The sequence below is a fragment of the Thunnus thynnus genome, chromosome 13 (genome assembly GCF_963924715.1).
Source record: "Thunnus thynnus chromosome 13, fThuThy2.1, whole genome shotgun sequence".
In the NCBI taxonomy this organism is placed as follows: domain Eukaryota; kingdom Metazoa; phylum Chordata; class Actinopteri; order Scombriformes; family Scombridae; genus Thunnus; species Thunnus thynnus.
The window spans coordinates 3,876,903-3,892,076 of NC_089529.1; the positions used below are offsets into that span (position 1 = coordinate 3,876,903).

Consider the following 15,174-nt stretch of genomic DNA (forward strand, 5'->3'; position numbering starts at 1 on the left):
CGCAACACACAGAATGTTGAGAGCTGATAAAAACACAAAACACTGCAGGGGAATGCTCTGTCCAACTCTATCCTACTTCACTGTACAGTTAATGCAATTAGTGTAATTAGAAGGGTCCCAAGGGTGCGGGTGTGGGGGATGGAGGGGGGGTGGAGGGTCAGTGGCGTAGGAGGGGGAGAAAGGACGGGACGGGCCTTTCCTCAGGAAAACATATCACCTTCCACCACAATAGAGCCCGTCAGGAAACCACAGGCAGCCACATTGCTCTCTTGAGTCACCGAGTACTTTCGGACACACTCTCACATTCATCAGTCACACACACACATGCACACACTCCACAGCCTGGCAGCCCGCACAGCCAGCACACTCCAGGATGACATTGTACTGAAACACTGCAAGGAAATCTCATCAGGTAGGTGGCATTATCTGCATTCAGAGACTATTTGGATGTGGATGCTTTACTTATCATTTGTGTCCACTGTGGAAATAGTCATTCATACTTGCTGCGGTTATCCTAATGTTTAATATCGGTGTTCAATTGACTGTGTTTCACTGCTGAAGTTATTGTATTTGTACATTGTTTTCCAGTACTCTATTTTAGGCATATATGCAGAATTTGGTGCTTATAGCCTTTTGCTGTGTTCCGTCAAATAATTGTGAAAATAGTTATTGTCACTGATAGAATTTGGAAAACCTGCTGTTTGAGTTGTTCAGTGATTGATCAGTAATTAATTGAGAAAATCACAATAACACATATGTGTGTTATATTTTATAACTATAAAATATTATATTTGATCCTAATGAGGGCTGAATAGTTTGAACTGTTGTATAGTGATGAAGACTCTATTAGACTGTGTCTGCTTTCTTCATATAACCTATTGTTCTCTTCAGAAACTGTTCTGCTTTAGAGAGGGGTCGTAAAGTCCTTTACAGCCATTTGCTGGTGTTTTCCTGTCCTCTACTCTTGAGAGAGTCTGATAAACAGTGAAAAGAGGTGTTCAATTGTTTCAGCACCACAGACAATGTTTGAAGAGAAAGTTCAAACAGAAAAAAAGTAACACCTGCATGCTGCAAAATCTGCATGAAAGCTGGTTAAAAATGCAAGCACATTAAGAGATCTGTAAGAAATCTCATGTAGATGCCTCATACAATATCTGATCATTTTTAAATATAATGCAGCACTGCTCATGTCCAGTTTTGGAAAGTTTGCTCATCTAATGCTACAAGCAAACTTGAATATTAACAAAGAAACCACAATCAAGCGGGAGGCACTGCTATCACCAAACGAGCAGAAATGGCAGTGGCATGACTTTATAAACTTCACATTAGAGTTCTTTTAAAAAAGATCTGCTTTTATGATTAATACTGTGTACCTGCGTATACTGATGATCCATACCATTTTCATATGTAACTCTCCACATAGTAACTAAATGATTCAAATGCCAATACTTCGTACCATGGTGTCAGTCAGTCATTTTAAATCCAATGTTCCACTAAAAAAATTGGCCCCTGAACAAGACAGTTAACCAGAGTTATCCAGAACTAAAGCGAAGCTGTTCAGTGGTAACAGCAGAAGACTGTGCTTATACAAGGAAGCTTCCAGGTGTGCGTATATAACTACACTGCTGAGAGACTTGCACAACCCTGTCATGGGCAAAAACAATGGATATGGATTGTACAAGTTCAATATTAGGAAGGTGGCCATTTATTCAGAGTTGAAACGAATCTTTGGATAATATACAGGTAAAGTTTTTTTAAATTAAGCTTTTCTTATAAAATGCTTAAATTCTCCATTTTGTGATGACTAAGACCACAAATGTCAAATATGAATGTTACAGGATGAGTACACAATTTTTTCAAGTTTGTCTTAAAACAATACTCACATGCTTGTACATCAAAACAGTTTTTGTTCGCTGTAATTGTTCCTGCTGTTCATACTGACTGTGAAGAGATCCCTTCCTAAAGTCATTCCAATGTAAGACAAAGTCCACAGTCCTCGTTACAGTATATGTAAAAATGCCTTCTAAGATAAAACTGAAGCTAATATGAGGCTTCAGCCGTCTGAGTTTGACAAAGAAATTGGCTATCATCCAAAGTTACAATCTTTTAGTATGAAATTCCCTCTTTGTCAGACTGTTTGCTGAGCTGCAGTGGGGGGGCAGTAACACAAAGAGGGATTTTTGTAGCCTACTAAAACTCATATGAAGTCTCATATTAGCTTCAGCTGAACTTCAGAATGCATTTTTACACAGAATTGTGGATGTCCCTGATCTCTTATATTGGAATTGCATTAGGATATGATCTCTTTCCTGGATGGTACTAATGAGAACAATGATTACAGTGACCAAAAATTAATTAAATGAAATGTACATGTGGGCATGTAAGTGTTGTTTTAGACTATAAAAATGTGAACCTATCCTTTAAGTTGTATGGCAGACTCAAATCAAGAGCAGAGCGCTACTTCCTGACGTGTAAAACAAAATATGAACCAACTCCCTCCTGATACTATATACTGTATGTAAGAGAGTGTAAACTTAGTGTTACAGGTCAAACATTGAGTTGATACTGTAACAACATAACATTTTAATATAACTTAATATCATTACAGTATACTGGAAACAACAGGGTGATATTGACAGGTGCCCCTGAGATTTATAAATCAACATTGCAACAAGCAAACATTATGGCAACTTTATTTAACCTGTGAACCTCTTGAGATACAGTAGAGATACTCTTTGAAAAGAAAGACCAAAATCAGCCAGATCTCTGCCATTATATCTGAAGGGACAAGACAAATACCCTGTGTTTTTTTGTTCTTTTTGGCTAAACAATTAGAAGTTAGTTTAGAATTTCGATTAAATCTTTATTTTTTCTTTATTATATGACTTTTTTTAAATCTCCCAAATCTGTAGCAGGAGAAAGAAAAATAAACTCTAAGTTGGAACAGTTAGAATCAGTGCAATTCAACCAAGGACCCAAGTACCAGATGATTTTGCCTCTATCTTACAGTAAATCATTATGTTATCATTCAAATTGTTGGATGATTGAATCAGAAAACTGTATAAAAGTGTTCCTTCACAGTTATATAAATCTCCTGCCACTCATATGTTGGTAATAATGTACAAGCTGCCAGTCAACCTTTCTAGCCCTAGTAGACATAATCATTTGCCTCTGAATGGTATAATATTTATGTAAGATTGTAGTTCAGCACGTGTAAACACCGCCATATTTTGAATACAAATTTCCTATTTGCTTCATGAAGTGCATTACATAACCAGCGTGTGAAAGGATGTTTTTGATTCCAGTTATATAAACTTCCCACATTGCTTCCAATTTTTGTCAAATTTTTAGTCACACAATTTCATTTTCTGTGTAAAGAACATAGTCATGTCCTTTGTATAAGAATTTAAGAAGTATTTGGCAAAATATTCGAAGAGAGATTCTGGTTATTTATACTCTATGGTATCAGTGTTGCTGTACCAGGTTCCTATGGGAGGTGTTTTACCCCAAATTTAGATGAGTAAATATTAAAGAGAGCCATTCCTTCTGAAGTTATGTTGATCATCAGATACTCATATATTTGACACTTTTTTGACTAAATCTTACACATTGTTGTTGTTTTGCAGTTTGTTAAAATCTCAAGTGCAACAATGCCCATTCTGAAGAAGCTCCCAGGAAGGTCCAAGAGCTGTCACGAGTTCCCCAGAGTGAACGGTGAACTGATCCTGCCCAGGCTGGACTTGGACCTGAAGGACTTGAATGATCTCAATGATCTGAATGAACTGAAGGACCTGAAAGATCTGAACAAGAACCTGAACCCCTTCGAGGATGTGGACCTGGATGAGGATGAGAGGAATGGAGGTGACATGGGTCTTATCATGGGGGATGTCAGGGGTAACCTCCAGCTCAGGTCCTCCCGTGATGGAGAAGAGGAGGAAAACGAGGTGAATGCAGAGAGGCACGGGGCGGGGAACCCTAAAGGAAGGCCTCTCAGGGGGACCCTGGAGCGGATCTGTGGAGTGTCGCCCCTAAAAACCCTCGGAAAACTGGGGAAGGGGCTCCGCATATCTGGACGCAACGTATGGGGGAACAACTCCCCCCACTATACCCCTGGAGACTCAAACACACTCCCACCAGAGAGGGAGAAAAAGAAAGGACTACGCAGGAGCTCCGAAGGAATTATGACTCTGCTCCGGTGAGGAGGGGTGGGAGGAAGAAGAGTTCAAATCTTAGATGATTTTGGCTGTTGTGTGTTACTTTAATGTTACAATTGTGTATGACATACTTAAAATTCTTCAAAGGTTCTTTGATAATGACAGTGTCACCATACAGTATAAAGTGTATAAATCCAATGAACCACTTGATTCTTTTAAGATTAAAAAGGGAAAAAGGGAAATACTTTTTAACATTTTTATAGCACCATAAAGGTTCTACATAGAGTCACAGTGCTGTAATAAAAGGCTCTTAAGGGCTCTGCTACAATTCACCCATCCATTCTTCCACTGAAGTAAAATAAAATGGTGGAATAAGAAATAAAGACAAAATTAAGTCCTTTGTATTGGTACTTATATCAACACATTTGAGGAATCAACAGCCAGCAGTTATCTGGAAAATAAACAGAAATCAAACAAAATCAAAATGATCTCATACAAGAAATATGTTGAACAATACAGTAATAGCTCTTTCACAGAAAAGCTATTATACAAATCAGAAAGTTAAGGCCTTTTTGAACAGCTGAGTTCTGTGTGACGTAATTAGCCTCTGATGTCCTGAGTCCCAGAGGAGAGGGTGAAAAACTGAAAATCCTTTGTTACGTTTGCTGGTTAGTAACAGAATAGCTCATGGCATATAGTGTGCTTATTTCCTGAGGAGTTATGCAATATGCTATAGAGGTTGTTGATCTACGGAACTTCTTTTGTTTTTCAGTGACATGTTGTGTACTTGCTGTGCTTACTGAATGGGACTATTTTTAACTGAGGCAGTCCTTCATGCTCAGCAGCAGCACAGTTTAGCAGATGTGTGAATATGTGGCATTCCAAACATAGTTGCTGCTGGGCTGTACTGTACAATACAAACCTCAGTTCTCATAATTTTAATTCAATTCAATTTATTTATATAGCGCCAAATCACAACAAATGTCATCTCAGGGCACTTTTCACATAGAGCAGGTCTAGACCATACTAGACCTAGTTCCTAATCACACATTCCTATGCAAGTCATGCAGTGACATAGTGTATCCTCTTATTCAAGCTCATTTCAGCGTTAGTCACACGTGTTTTTTGTTGCTGCTGTGGATGCTGTGTAGCTTTACAGGTCGACGTAAGGAGGAGCGCAGAGAAAGCCTGCCCTGCGGGGACCTGAGTGCAGACAGCGAGGCGGTGGCTTCCAGACGGCCCTCCTTCCTCAGGATGGTCAGTCTGGGCAAACTGAAGAGGGAATCCATGTCAGACAAGGCCTCCCAGGAGGCTGAAGAGGAAACAGTGGAGGAGGAGCCAGAGGTCAAAACCAGAGAGCCCCTCTCAGGTAATCAAAGAAACATCAGGTGTAAAAACCACAGGCCTCAATCAAAAAGTGATCACATGATCTAGAAGAATCTGTCTTTTGCAAGGAGTTTCTCTTTACTTTGGAGAACTATGCTCTCCCTGGTCAAGCTTCCTCCCAATCCTAGACAACTCTCTGATGAAGCTGAGAGGTCCCAGACCCCTGAGTCACTGGGTTCAATCACTAGCAGACTGTGAAATCAGGAAATGACCACACTTCCTCCTACCCCAGGTTCCTCTAGATAGATGTTCAACCGAGCTACTGTTCACAGACTCCGCAGGGAACCTCGCTAGGAATAGAAAAGTGTGCAGAATGAGCAACAAGTAACCCAGTTTGTCAGTCAGGCACACGCACAACTACTCAATAACGATAAAGTAGATATACCCTTTCCTACTCTCTCTGACTGTTTTGTAAATTATTGCAAATAAACACCGCCTTCTTTTTCCTCCTCTTTCTCCCCGCAGTCCTGGAGATCCTGCAGTTGGTCAACCACCGTGACCTTCTTCTGGCCGACACACACATTCAGGAGCTGGAGCGAGAGTGTGAGCTGCTTTCTCTCATGCCGGCCCCAACCAGTCCCACCCTTACTCCTACCCGTTGTCCCAGCACCCCTCTTGGCATGATCCCCCTATCATGCTCATCCTTGGATGACTCCCTCAGCTCCAATGCAACGCTGGACTCAAGTCGGCGGAAGGCTAAAGATGTGGAGCTCCTGTATGAAGCCCTGCAGAAGGAGATGTGGGATGTAGTACGGGAGTCCCTCCGTCAGCCCAGTGCTGGTCCCAACCTTGGACTGGTGGTGCTTGTGATCCAACAGGAGGAGCATGCTGATGCTGCCTGGGCCCTCAGAGAGGAGACCAAGCCAGAACGAGAAGGTTTCCAGACCCAGCCCAGCCAGCGTCCCCGCCGACTGAAGATGAAGTGGAGGCAGGCTGTGGCAGAGGCTGCAGACTGGAGCCTGCCACACCAGGTGGATACCCAAGCCGGCCAGCTGGCCTCATACCTGGAGCGCCTGAGGAGTCGGATGATGGATGACCTGGATGCAGCGAGGAGGAATGCTGTGTCCATTTACCCAGAGGAGTTTGCTGCCTTCCAGGTGTATGTGGAAAGTTACCATCGAGCTGTGGCCAAACGTCTTCGGACCATTACCAGTGGCCCACTGCAGATCACAGACGTCTACTCACTACTGGACTGGTTCTACAATATCTACAACAGGTAGGGTACCAGATCAGATAGTGAACCTTAATGACTATATATACTGGAAGCTACAAAGATAAATCAAACAAAGATATATCAAACTTCTATTATAAACCTGAAAACTGAACTAGCTTAGTAATGATTTGTCATTTTCTACCAGGGATGTCCTGGGCAGCATCAGCACAGCCACATCCATCAGCTATGCCTCACTGGAACCCATTCTGCCTCAAGACACAGTGGACAGGCTGGAACAAGACTGCCTGAGTATCGTGAGGGTAAGAAAATTAATGTTTGCATGGCTGTTCCTTAGCAAATCTGGATAGCTGTCTCATTTTTAATTTATGCTGTGATTTTTCAGGAGAAGGTGACAACAGAGCTGATTCAGGTTCTGGACGAAGAGGAGCGGCGATGGGCCCAGACTCTGCACATAGAGGAGTATCAGTCCCACCTAGCACGTTCAGTCATCCAGGTACATTGTTGCACATCATTTTCACTATAAAACACCTGATGGAAACTGACTTTAAAGGGATTTTTTAAATGATTATGATGATTGATGATGATTATCATCTTATTAGCCAAAGATACAGCTGTCTTATCACTCATGTCTTTCACGATTTCAGAGGCTAAAAGTGGATTTGGACAGATCTACATCTGTGAACCAGTTTCTAGGGGCAAGAGTGGCTCGCTGCAGTCTCATTGGATTGGCTGACTTTCTCTACAGGTGAGGAATAAAATCAAGGAAACATTTAGCAAAGTTGGGGACACAAACAAATTTTTAAAATTATATTTATCATCACAGATGTTTTTATCACTTTCTTAAGTAGCATAATGCAATTGGAAAAGTCAAAATCTGGTTTGAGTTAGCAGAATTAAAATACACTTCAGCAGGTGTAAAGTGGAGTAATACTGATGTTGGAATGTTGGTCTTCATTAAAAAAAATGTAGGTGCTGGTATTTTTTCATTTAACGATGTCTTGAAAGCAGGGAAGATTTTTTTTGGGGCAGTGGCCCAGTGTTTCCACAAGACAGGACATTATAATTATTTCATAGGTTTGCAATAGCATTGAGTATGTTCTTATAAAATTTTCATGTGTCCAGTTTCCAGAGGAAAGTGGAGATGTTTCATGAGACTCAGGCAGAATTTGGAGATCGAGGGGATGGATATGTTTCCAGGACCATAGCTCTGGTCAACTGCTGCCCTCCTCTCAGGTAGACAAGCAATAATAGCATCATTTTTCAACTGAACATTTTCATCTTTAACAAAGTTTTGAAAGGTTTTCAGTAATTTGCAGAAAGTGCAGCTTCATATCTCCTGTGTACCCTACAGATCCTTTGTGGAGCGCTGCAGGCAGTGTGATCCACAAAGCAGCGAGGAGTCGGCACAGAGAGCCAACTCCTCCCTGGACCGGATCATCAACCAGTCTGTGAGGGTGCTGACTGACAGACTGTTTGAACACATCAGGGTGAGTAAGACATGAGCGCGTCTCATCTCAGTTCTTAAAGCTTGTTTTCCTTTAACAAGACTCCCACCAGCCAGAATATAAGATTCTGTGCCCTATGAATTTGCATGGCCAAGCTGATGAAATTCCATAACCTAAAACCATCCTTCCAAGTATTCTTAATTCAAAAATGTGACAGACACTAAATCAGGTTTCCACAGTAGTGCAATGAATTTCTCCAAACAAGTTGGAAAATTCTGTATACATACACATAAAGTGACCCATTTGTAAAATCCCTTACAGTCAAAGAATTGAAACATTAATAATTCTGATAATTCTATGATATTCTTGAAATTCACTGACCTGCAGGGATCGTTGTTATGTATTTGTATGGTGAGCTAAAAAAAATTCATATTCAGTCACCTTTGTTTGTCTCATTTTCACACCCATGACGTATGTCAGATGTTTTTTGTGACTTTTTTACTGTGCTCTGTAAAGTATTACAACAATGTAAATATGCTCCATTACAAAAGCAAAAGTTGTAAAAGTAGTGTCACTCTAAAAAAGAACAGAGGCATTGTGAAAATAATAGTAAAAGTCCTGCATTCAAAGTTTTATAACATAAATTACTACAGCAAAATGTACACAAAGTGCCAATAGTATCTTAAGTAAAAGTACTTGGAGCAGAATGATCCCAGTCAGTATTTTATTGTTACAATTTTATTATTCAGTTCATATTATTAATGCCTAAATGTGTAAGCAGCATTTTAATGTTGTAGCTGGTTGAGATCAAGCTAATTTGAACTGCTATTTATATTGTTGAGTGAATGTACTTAGTTACATTCCTCCACTGGCCTGTTCTCTGTTAATCAGAACTTGCTCTGTTGTTTTTCCAGCCTTTCTTTGACAAACTGATAAAGAGAAAATGGCTGAACAACACAGAGGCCTTTGACGCCATTGAAGCCAGCATTAAACAACACTTCAAGAAGTTCAGAAGGATGGAACCTCCACCTTATCAGGTAACACCTGTTTGACCAAACATAGGTGGTGTTTAACATGTTTTAGTATTCTACAGTATTTGGTTGAAGGTTGTATGTGACAAATCAGTAATTCATTTAATAAATGACACAGACGCTGGTGGGTGAGGTGCACCGGCGGGTCCTGGTGGAGTACGTCCGAGCCATCATGCGGGGACGGGTCATTTGCACATCCTCCAAGATGAGGAAGAGGATGGCTTTCCGCCTACAAGACGAGGCCAAACAGCTTAAAGGACTCTTTAAGGATCTGGTGAGTGTGGTCTTCACACAAAACGTTACATTTATTTAAATGAACTAGGAAATATCACTAAAGAGGTCACATTTAGACTGCCTTAACCTGCAAAGGACATGTGCGACAAAGCGCTGTTAGGGCCTCTAGAAGGAGAACAAAATCCAAAGCATCCAAAACAGAGCTAATAATTGCTTTTCAGGAGACCCCAAGCATTGAAAATAATTCCAAAATGCTGATTCTTGAAAACACTGAGCAGAGCTGGCACGGAGAATGCAGAGTCTGGTGGTTGTGAATGGAGCCTGACCCTCAAACTTCCTAGGTCAGGAATAACTCAGACAGTGTTGATACAGGAGTGAGCTCTGAAAAATGGCTGCCGTCAGTGAGATGGAGATGGATGAACCGGGCTTACGTTAGCAATCGCCAGAGGGGGGAAGAGGGTGTAAAACAACTGGGCCTGACAGCGTGGCATTTGCCCCTTTTCTGTGTGCGAGTTCAAACAAGTGTCCGTCACCTCGCCTGACAACAGGAAGCTGCTGTGTTCAGAAGGAACTTCCTGTTCCTGTCAGCTGGCCGGCTTTGATGTGGCTCTGGGATGGCCTTGATGGCCTTTTTCGCCGAGGAGTGGGATGAAGTGTCTGTGGAAACTGGGAACTTGGGGGTGGAGGCGAGTTTTAATGGCTGTCTAAAAAAGACATCGTTATTTTTAGTGGATGCCAAGCCAAAGAATTCTGCTTTCTTTTCCTGAGTGTTTGAAGGAAAAACAGAACTGAGAAAAACAGAGGTGGAGTTTTGTTATTCACTTAGTAAATCACCTAAATGTTTTGCCTTTGGCCTTTAGAGGCATTAATCTCTGTTTCCTCTGAGGGTTCAATTGTTCACAAGACTGCTAGTAATGCCTTTTCTTAGAAATGTGCATTTAATCTGAGCAATCATCGCAGTCGGAAGAAGAGGAAGGCATGAATTGGATGAGCAGCGATAACAAGTGCAGTGAACTTTCCATTTAGTTACCAAAGAAAGCCCAATTTAATGATCAACTAATCAAGTCAAATCAAGTTTTCTTAATGGTAATAAATACTTGTACTTGCTGTTACATGATAATTAGATATGTTCTCTCTGCTTCAGGAATCAAGCTCATCCTGGTTGGACAGCATCATCTGCCACCTAGCTGACATCATTCTCCTGGAAGACACTCCCTCCATCCAGATGGAGGTTGCCGTCCTGGTGAAAGAGTTTCCAGATATACGGTGAGGATTTAATAAATGTTGGAACCTTTCTGTTGCAACCAGGAAGTGTCTATAAAAACAGAAATTCACTGTACTGTACCCCCGAAGGTCCTATATTCTTTTATGCTTACTGCTACACATTCTCAGTGCTGTTTTTGGCACTTAGCCAGAGTAAGGAAAATGTAAGAGTATGTATGTCTTTTTTTTTTTTTTTTTTTTGACACAATGGATCAAAACAAGGAAAGGAGCACGGAAACATATCTACATTAACTTTGCTATTTTTGGAGAGGACTGTGGGTCTGTTTTGAGAATGGATGAGGCTGAGAGGCCTCGGGGGGAGGGGGGGTCCCAGCCGCTGAGGCGGTTTGTGCACAGATTAAGACTCAGGTGACTGTTGGCAACCTATGACTGCGTGTGACGCATAACCCTCCGCGGAGCAGACAGGAAGCTGCTGCCGAGTACTTCCTGTTCCTGCCACCCTGCAGGAGACAGACTGGTGCCACACTTGGAATCAAAGAGGGAGAGGTGTGGAAGAGAGGAGCAAAACATAGTAGTTCAGACCTGGAGACATGCTAACTCACTGCTTGACTCACCCCTTTGTTTACTGTATGGCATCCCCTGCTGGTATTTTAAGAGAACAAAGGCTGTCGGCCTTCCTTGAGTTCTCTGGGTGCATTTCATTCATGCACACGTGACTGTGCCCACACATGCCTACACATCAATCCCTTCAAAATGGACCCTTCCTCCATAATCACACATGTATCTAAAGGTCAGCTGTTGACTTAAAAAAAAACAAAAAAACAAAAACAAAAGAACTTTACAGTGCCATGTTAAGGCACTCTTTATATGGGTTTATGAGTTAAAAATAATGGCTTTATAAATGCTGATTTACTGTTGATCGGTTATAAGCCTTTAATAAGAACAGCTTAGAGAAAATCCCTTGACAAGACACTTCATAGCTGACACTTGCCAAGACTTAATGTATTATTATAAAAAACCTTTTAATTTATGAGTTATTAAAGGAGAGGTTCACATTTGTCCAAAAGTGCCTTAAAACAATACACACATGCCCATATGTGCATTGAAGGCATTATCAGTTGCTGTAATTGTTTGTACAGGCCACAAAGAGATCCCTTCTTAAAGCATTTTCACTTTAAATGATGGAGGACAAAATACACAGTTATCACTTCATGCTGAAGCTAATATGAGGCCTCAGCAGTCTGAGTGAAAGACAACAAATGAGTATTTTCCTAAGTTAGTCCTTTTTAGTTCAACATCCTTTCTATCATTTCATTGTGGCTCAGCAAGAAAACACTGTCTGTGGAGACACAAAGAGGAAATTTCTAAAAACCCCATAACTGCATTTTTACATAGAACAAGAACAGATTATTTTGTCCCCCATCACTTACACTGAAATCGCTTCAGGAAGGGATTTCTTCTTCCAGAATGGACAGCAGGAACATTTATAGAAACCAATAACCCTTACAATGTACATATAGACATATCAGTATTGTGTTGAGATAAACTTGAAAAATGTGGACTTATCCTTTAGCACTTAGAACTACAGACTTATATTATTATAACATGAAATGTGCTTTAATAGAAAGTGGTTCCAAATGTTTGTTGCTTCCCAGAAACAGATGTTGTGACTCAGACAGATGTGACTAAAAGTCATGACAGTCTTGTTGACGACACCAAACAGATCTAATTCCCATTAACACCCGTCTACCCTCCTTCCCCTCATCCTCCCTGTATCCTTCCTCTCCACAGGAAGAAACACGTCTCCACCCTGCTGAACATACGCGGGATGATGCGGCAGGCGGAGCGTCAGGAGATCCTCAACATCGTCAAAGACTTTGAATGCAGCAGTGTCCTGATGTGTCGGGACCACGCCCTGTTTTCCGACATCCCCATCACCTCAGAGGTGCACTGCATCAGCCTGGGTCTCCTCCGCCTCGCCATGACTGTCACCAACTGGTTCTCAGAGCACCGGCCGAGGCGAAACCGCAGGACAAGCGTCAGAAACGCAACACCTCAACCTGCTGAGAGCCAGGACACTGAAGACATGAATAAACTTCACAGAGAAGACTAGCTGTTGTGTTAATGTTAGGAGAGTAGTCACAGACATACTGTGAAGACACTGATGAGATGTACATGCACCTTGACCAAGAAAAACTGATTGTACCAAATATTGCTACCAGCCACTTAAAGAAACTTGACCTCAGGTACTGCTCGTACTGTACACGCTCACTGACATTCCTTCCATCTCCAGATGTGCATTTTTAATGGAAATGTGAAGCTCATCATGATTTGTAGTTGTTTTATGTTGATCTACACATCTACAGAAGTAAACAAGTGGTATAAAATATTCTCAAAATGTAACTTCTTCAATCTCTTTTAGCCTATTATTCCTCCACATCATTGCAGAAACAACTGCTAGCAGATGCAATGCAATATGATCTAGGATGTTCTGCTGTTTATCATGTATTTACCCAACCATACGTACCCATTCTCTGGTATATAGTGCATATGTATGTGTGGATATAGTGTATGGGAATGGAAATGTGTTGATCTCTCACTGTGAATGAAATGGATCTGTTGCTGGAAACTTAATAAAGACCCATTGACTGGGTAGACTAAGCAGATTCAGCAATTGTGTCATTGTGGTTATAACTGTATTCTGTATTTCAAGTGAAAAACATAAAGGAGTAATGTTTGTCTGCATATTGGCTCAATTATGTCAACTCTTAAATGGATATGCTATTGTACAATTGTATTATTCTGCCCGCTTCTAACTTTAGGTGTTGTGACCCTTGAACATGGGAGCGTCAGACACTGAGTCTACAGCTATGTTAAACAATACATACCAAGGCACACTTTGACAAACAGACGAGGGTCTGACGCAGAACCGATGCTGCCAGTACATATACACGCATACTTATGCCTTGGTTGTTTATCTTTAGGATATGGCAGCTTTGTTCAGTATACGGAGATCTTGAAATATGGGGCTCCACCACGGCTACTATATGACGCTCTGCCGCCGTACAACAAGAGGGGTCATACACCCCGAGGCCAACAACGGGATGTTTTTCGATTAACAAAGATTTCCTGTTGTCCACTGAGGTGCCAACGGATGCTTTTATTGGAGCCAAGTTTACGTTATGCACTAGGAGGGAACTTCCCCTCTGCTGTTCAGAGTGAAGGTGCAGCAGTGTCGGAGCTTTTTCATGTCTGAGTTGCTCGTGGGCTTCTCAAAACAACGTCAGCCTGCCACAGCAGGGGTCATTCTGCACACTGACCTCAGAGGCAAAGGGTCTATATCCGAATTTGAATGACCAGCTGGTTGCTTTGAAATGAAGAAATTACTCACAAGGTGTGTTGTCAGCTTTTGAGATTTTACAGCTGGTGGTTGTGTAACCCAGCAGTTGTGTGTCTGAATCATGGGAGTACACACTCTGTTCAGGATTTTAGGCATCTTATTGTCATTACCAAGTTTGGTCACAGCTTCCTCAGGGGACTCAAAGAGCATCAGCTGATCTTGGTGATCCAACAAGATTTTAGATTAAGTTTATATTTTGCATTCATGTGCTGTATAAACATATTCTAGTATTGTCAAGGTTTCACAATTAAATCTTAGATAATCATATATTAAATTTAAATCCAAGCAGCTACTTGATCATTAAAAAAAATAAAAAGTGGTTGATCTGGCTATTCACCCTTAAAACATATAATACTCTAGTATGCTTTGAATAATTATTTGCGTCAGACATGGTTTTCCTACTAAAAAGTTCAATTGCCTTGTTAAAACTTTCAGTTTATATCTCTTCTTTCTCCCTCATTTAAAAAAAATCAGAATCTATCAATATGTAAATGTTTTTCATTTCAAAATTTGAACTGCTGGACACAGGATGTCTACTACTTTTCTGAAAAGTCCATTTTCAGTGTATGTGCACCGGAGGCTTCAAGTTTCTACGTCACACTTGAGTAAGTTGCATATTGAGGCATGATTGGTTCCAAACTAGTTGTGATGTCACAAATCATGCTCATATGTTCATGTCTTAAATCATGATTTAAGGTGAGCACAGAGAAATTTTCCCCTTACAACAGATGAATGTGAAAATAAACTCTGCACATACATCATTCTGCAGAGCGAAGCTCAGTGAACATCCAAATGAATTCGCAATAAGAAAAACACATTTTTCAGGGACTTTAAATGTTGAATAAATATAGTGTATATATGTTTTTCTCTGATGCTTGCTTTTGACAGCTTTTATGTTTTAGAGGTTTCCCTCCAATGTTGATGGAAATGACTATTAAGTAAAACACAGTATAAAAGTGTTTGAATAATTGAAGTGGTGCATTATAAGCACACTAAGTAGAATTTTGGATAACAATAGCAATATGAATAATTTATGAAGCCTGTAATGTTCAATGAATGACAAGATATTTGACTGAATGTACTTTACTGATGTTTGATGATTATATTACAATCCTAATTGTAAAAA

General features: G+C 40.8%; 1 protein-coding gene across 1 annotated transcript; it reads left to right on the forward strand.

Annotated features, from left to right (window-relative positions):
* The first annotated feature begins 214 nt into the window (after nt 1-214).
* On the forward strand, nt 215-13,314 carry exoc3l2a (exocyst complex component 3-like 2a). The gene is made up of 13 exons (XM_067607338.1): nt 215-412; nt 3,627-4,195; nt 5,306-5,523; nt 6,006-6,756; nt 6,899-7,013; nt 7,097-7,207; nt 7,359-7,459; nt 7,837-7,947; nt 8,066-8,201; nt 9,074-9,196; nt 9,309-9,464; nt 10,569-10,690; nt 12,440-13,314. The coding sequence occupies exons 2-13, from the start codon at nt 3,651-3,653 to the stop codon at nt 12,759-12,761; spliced, it is 2,811 nt and encodes a 936-aa protein (XP_067463439.1). The 5' UTR covers nt 215-412; nt 3,627-3,650; the 3' UTR covers nt 12,762-13,314.
* The last annotated feature ends 1,860 nt before the right edge of the window (nt 13,315-15,174 follow it).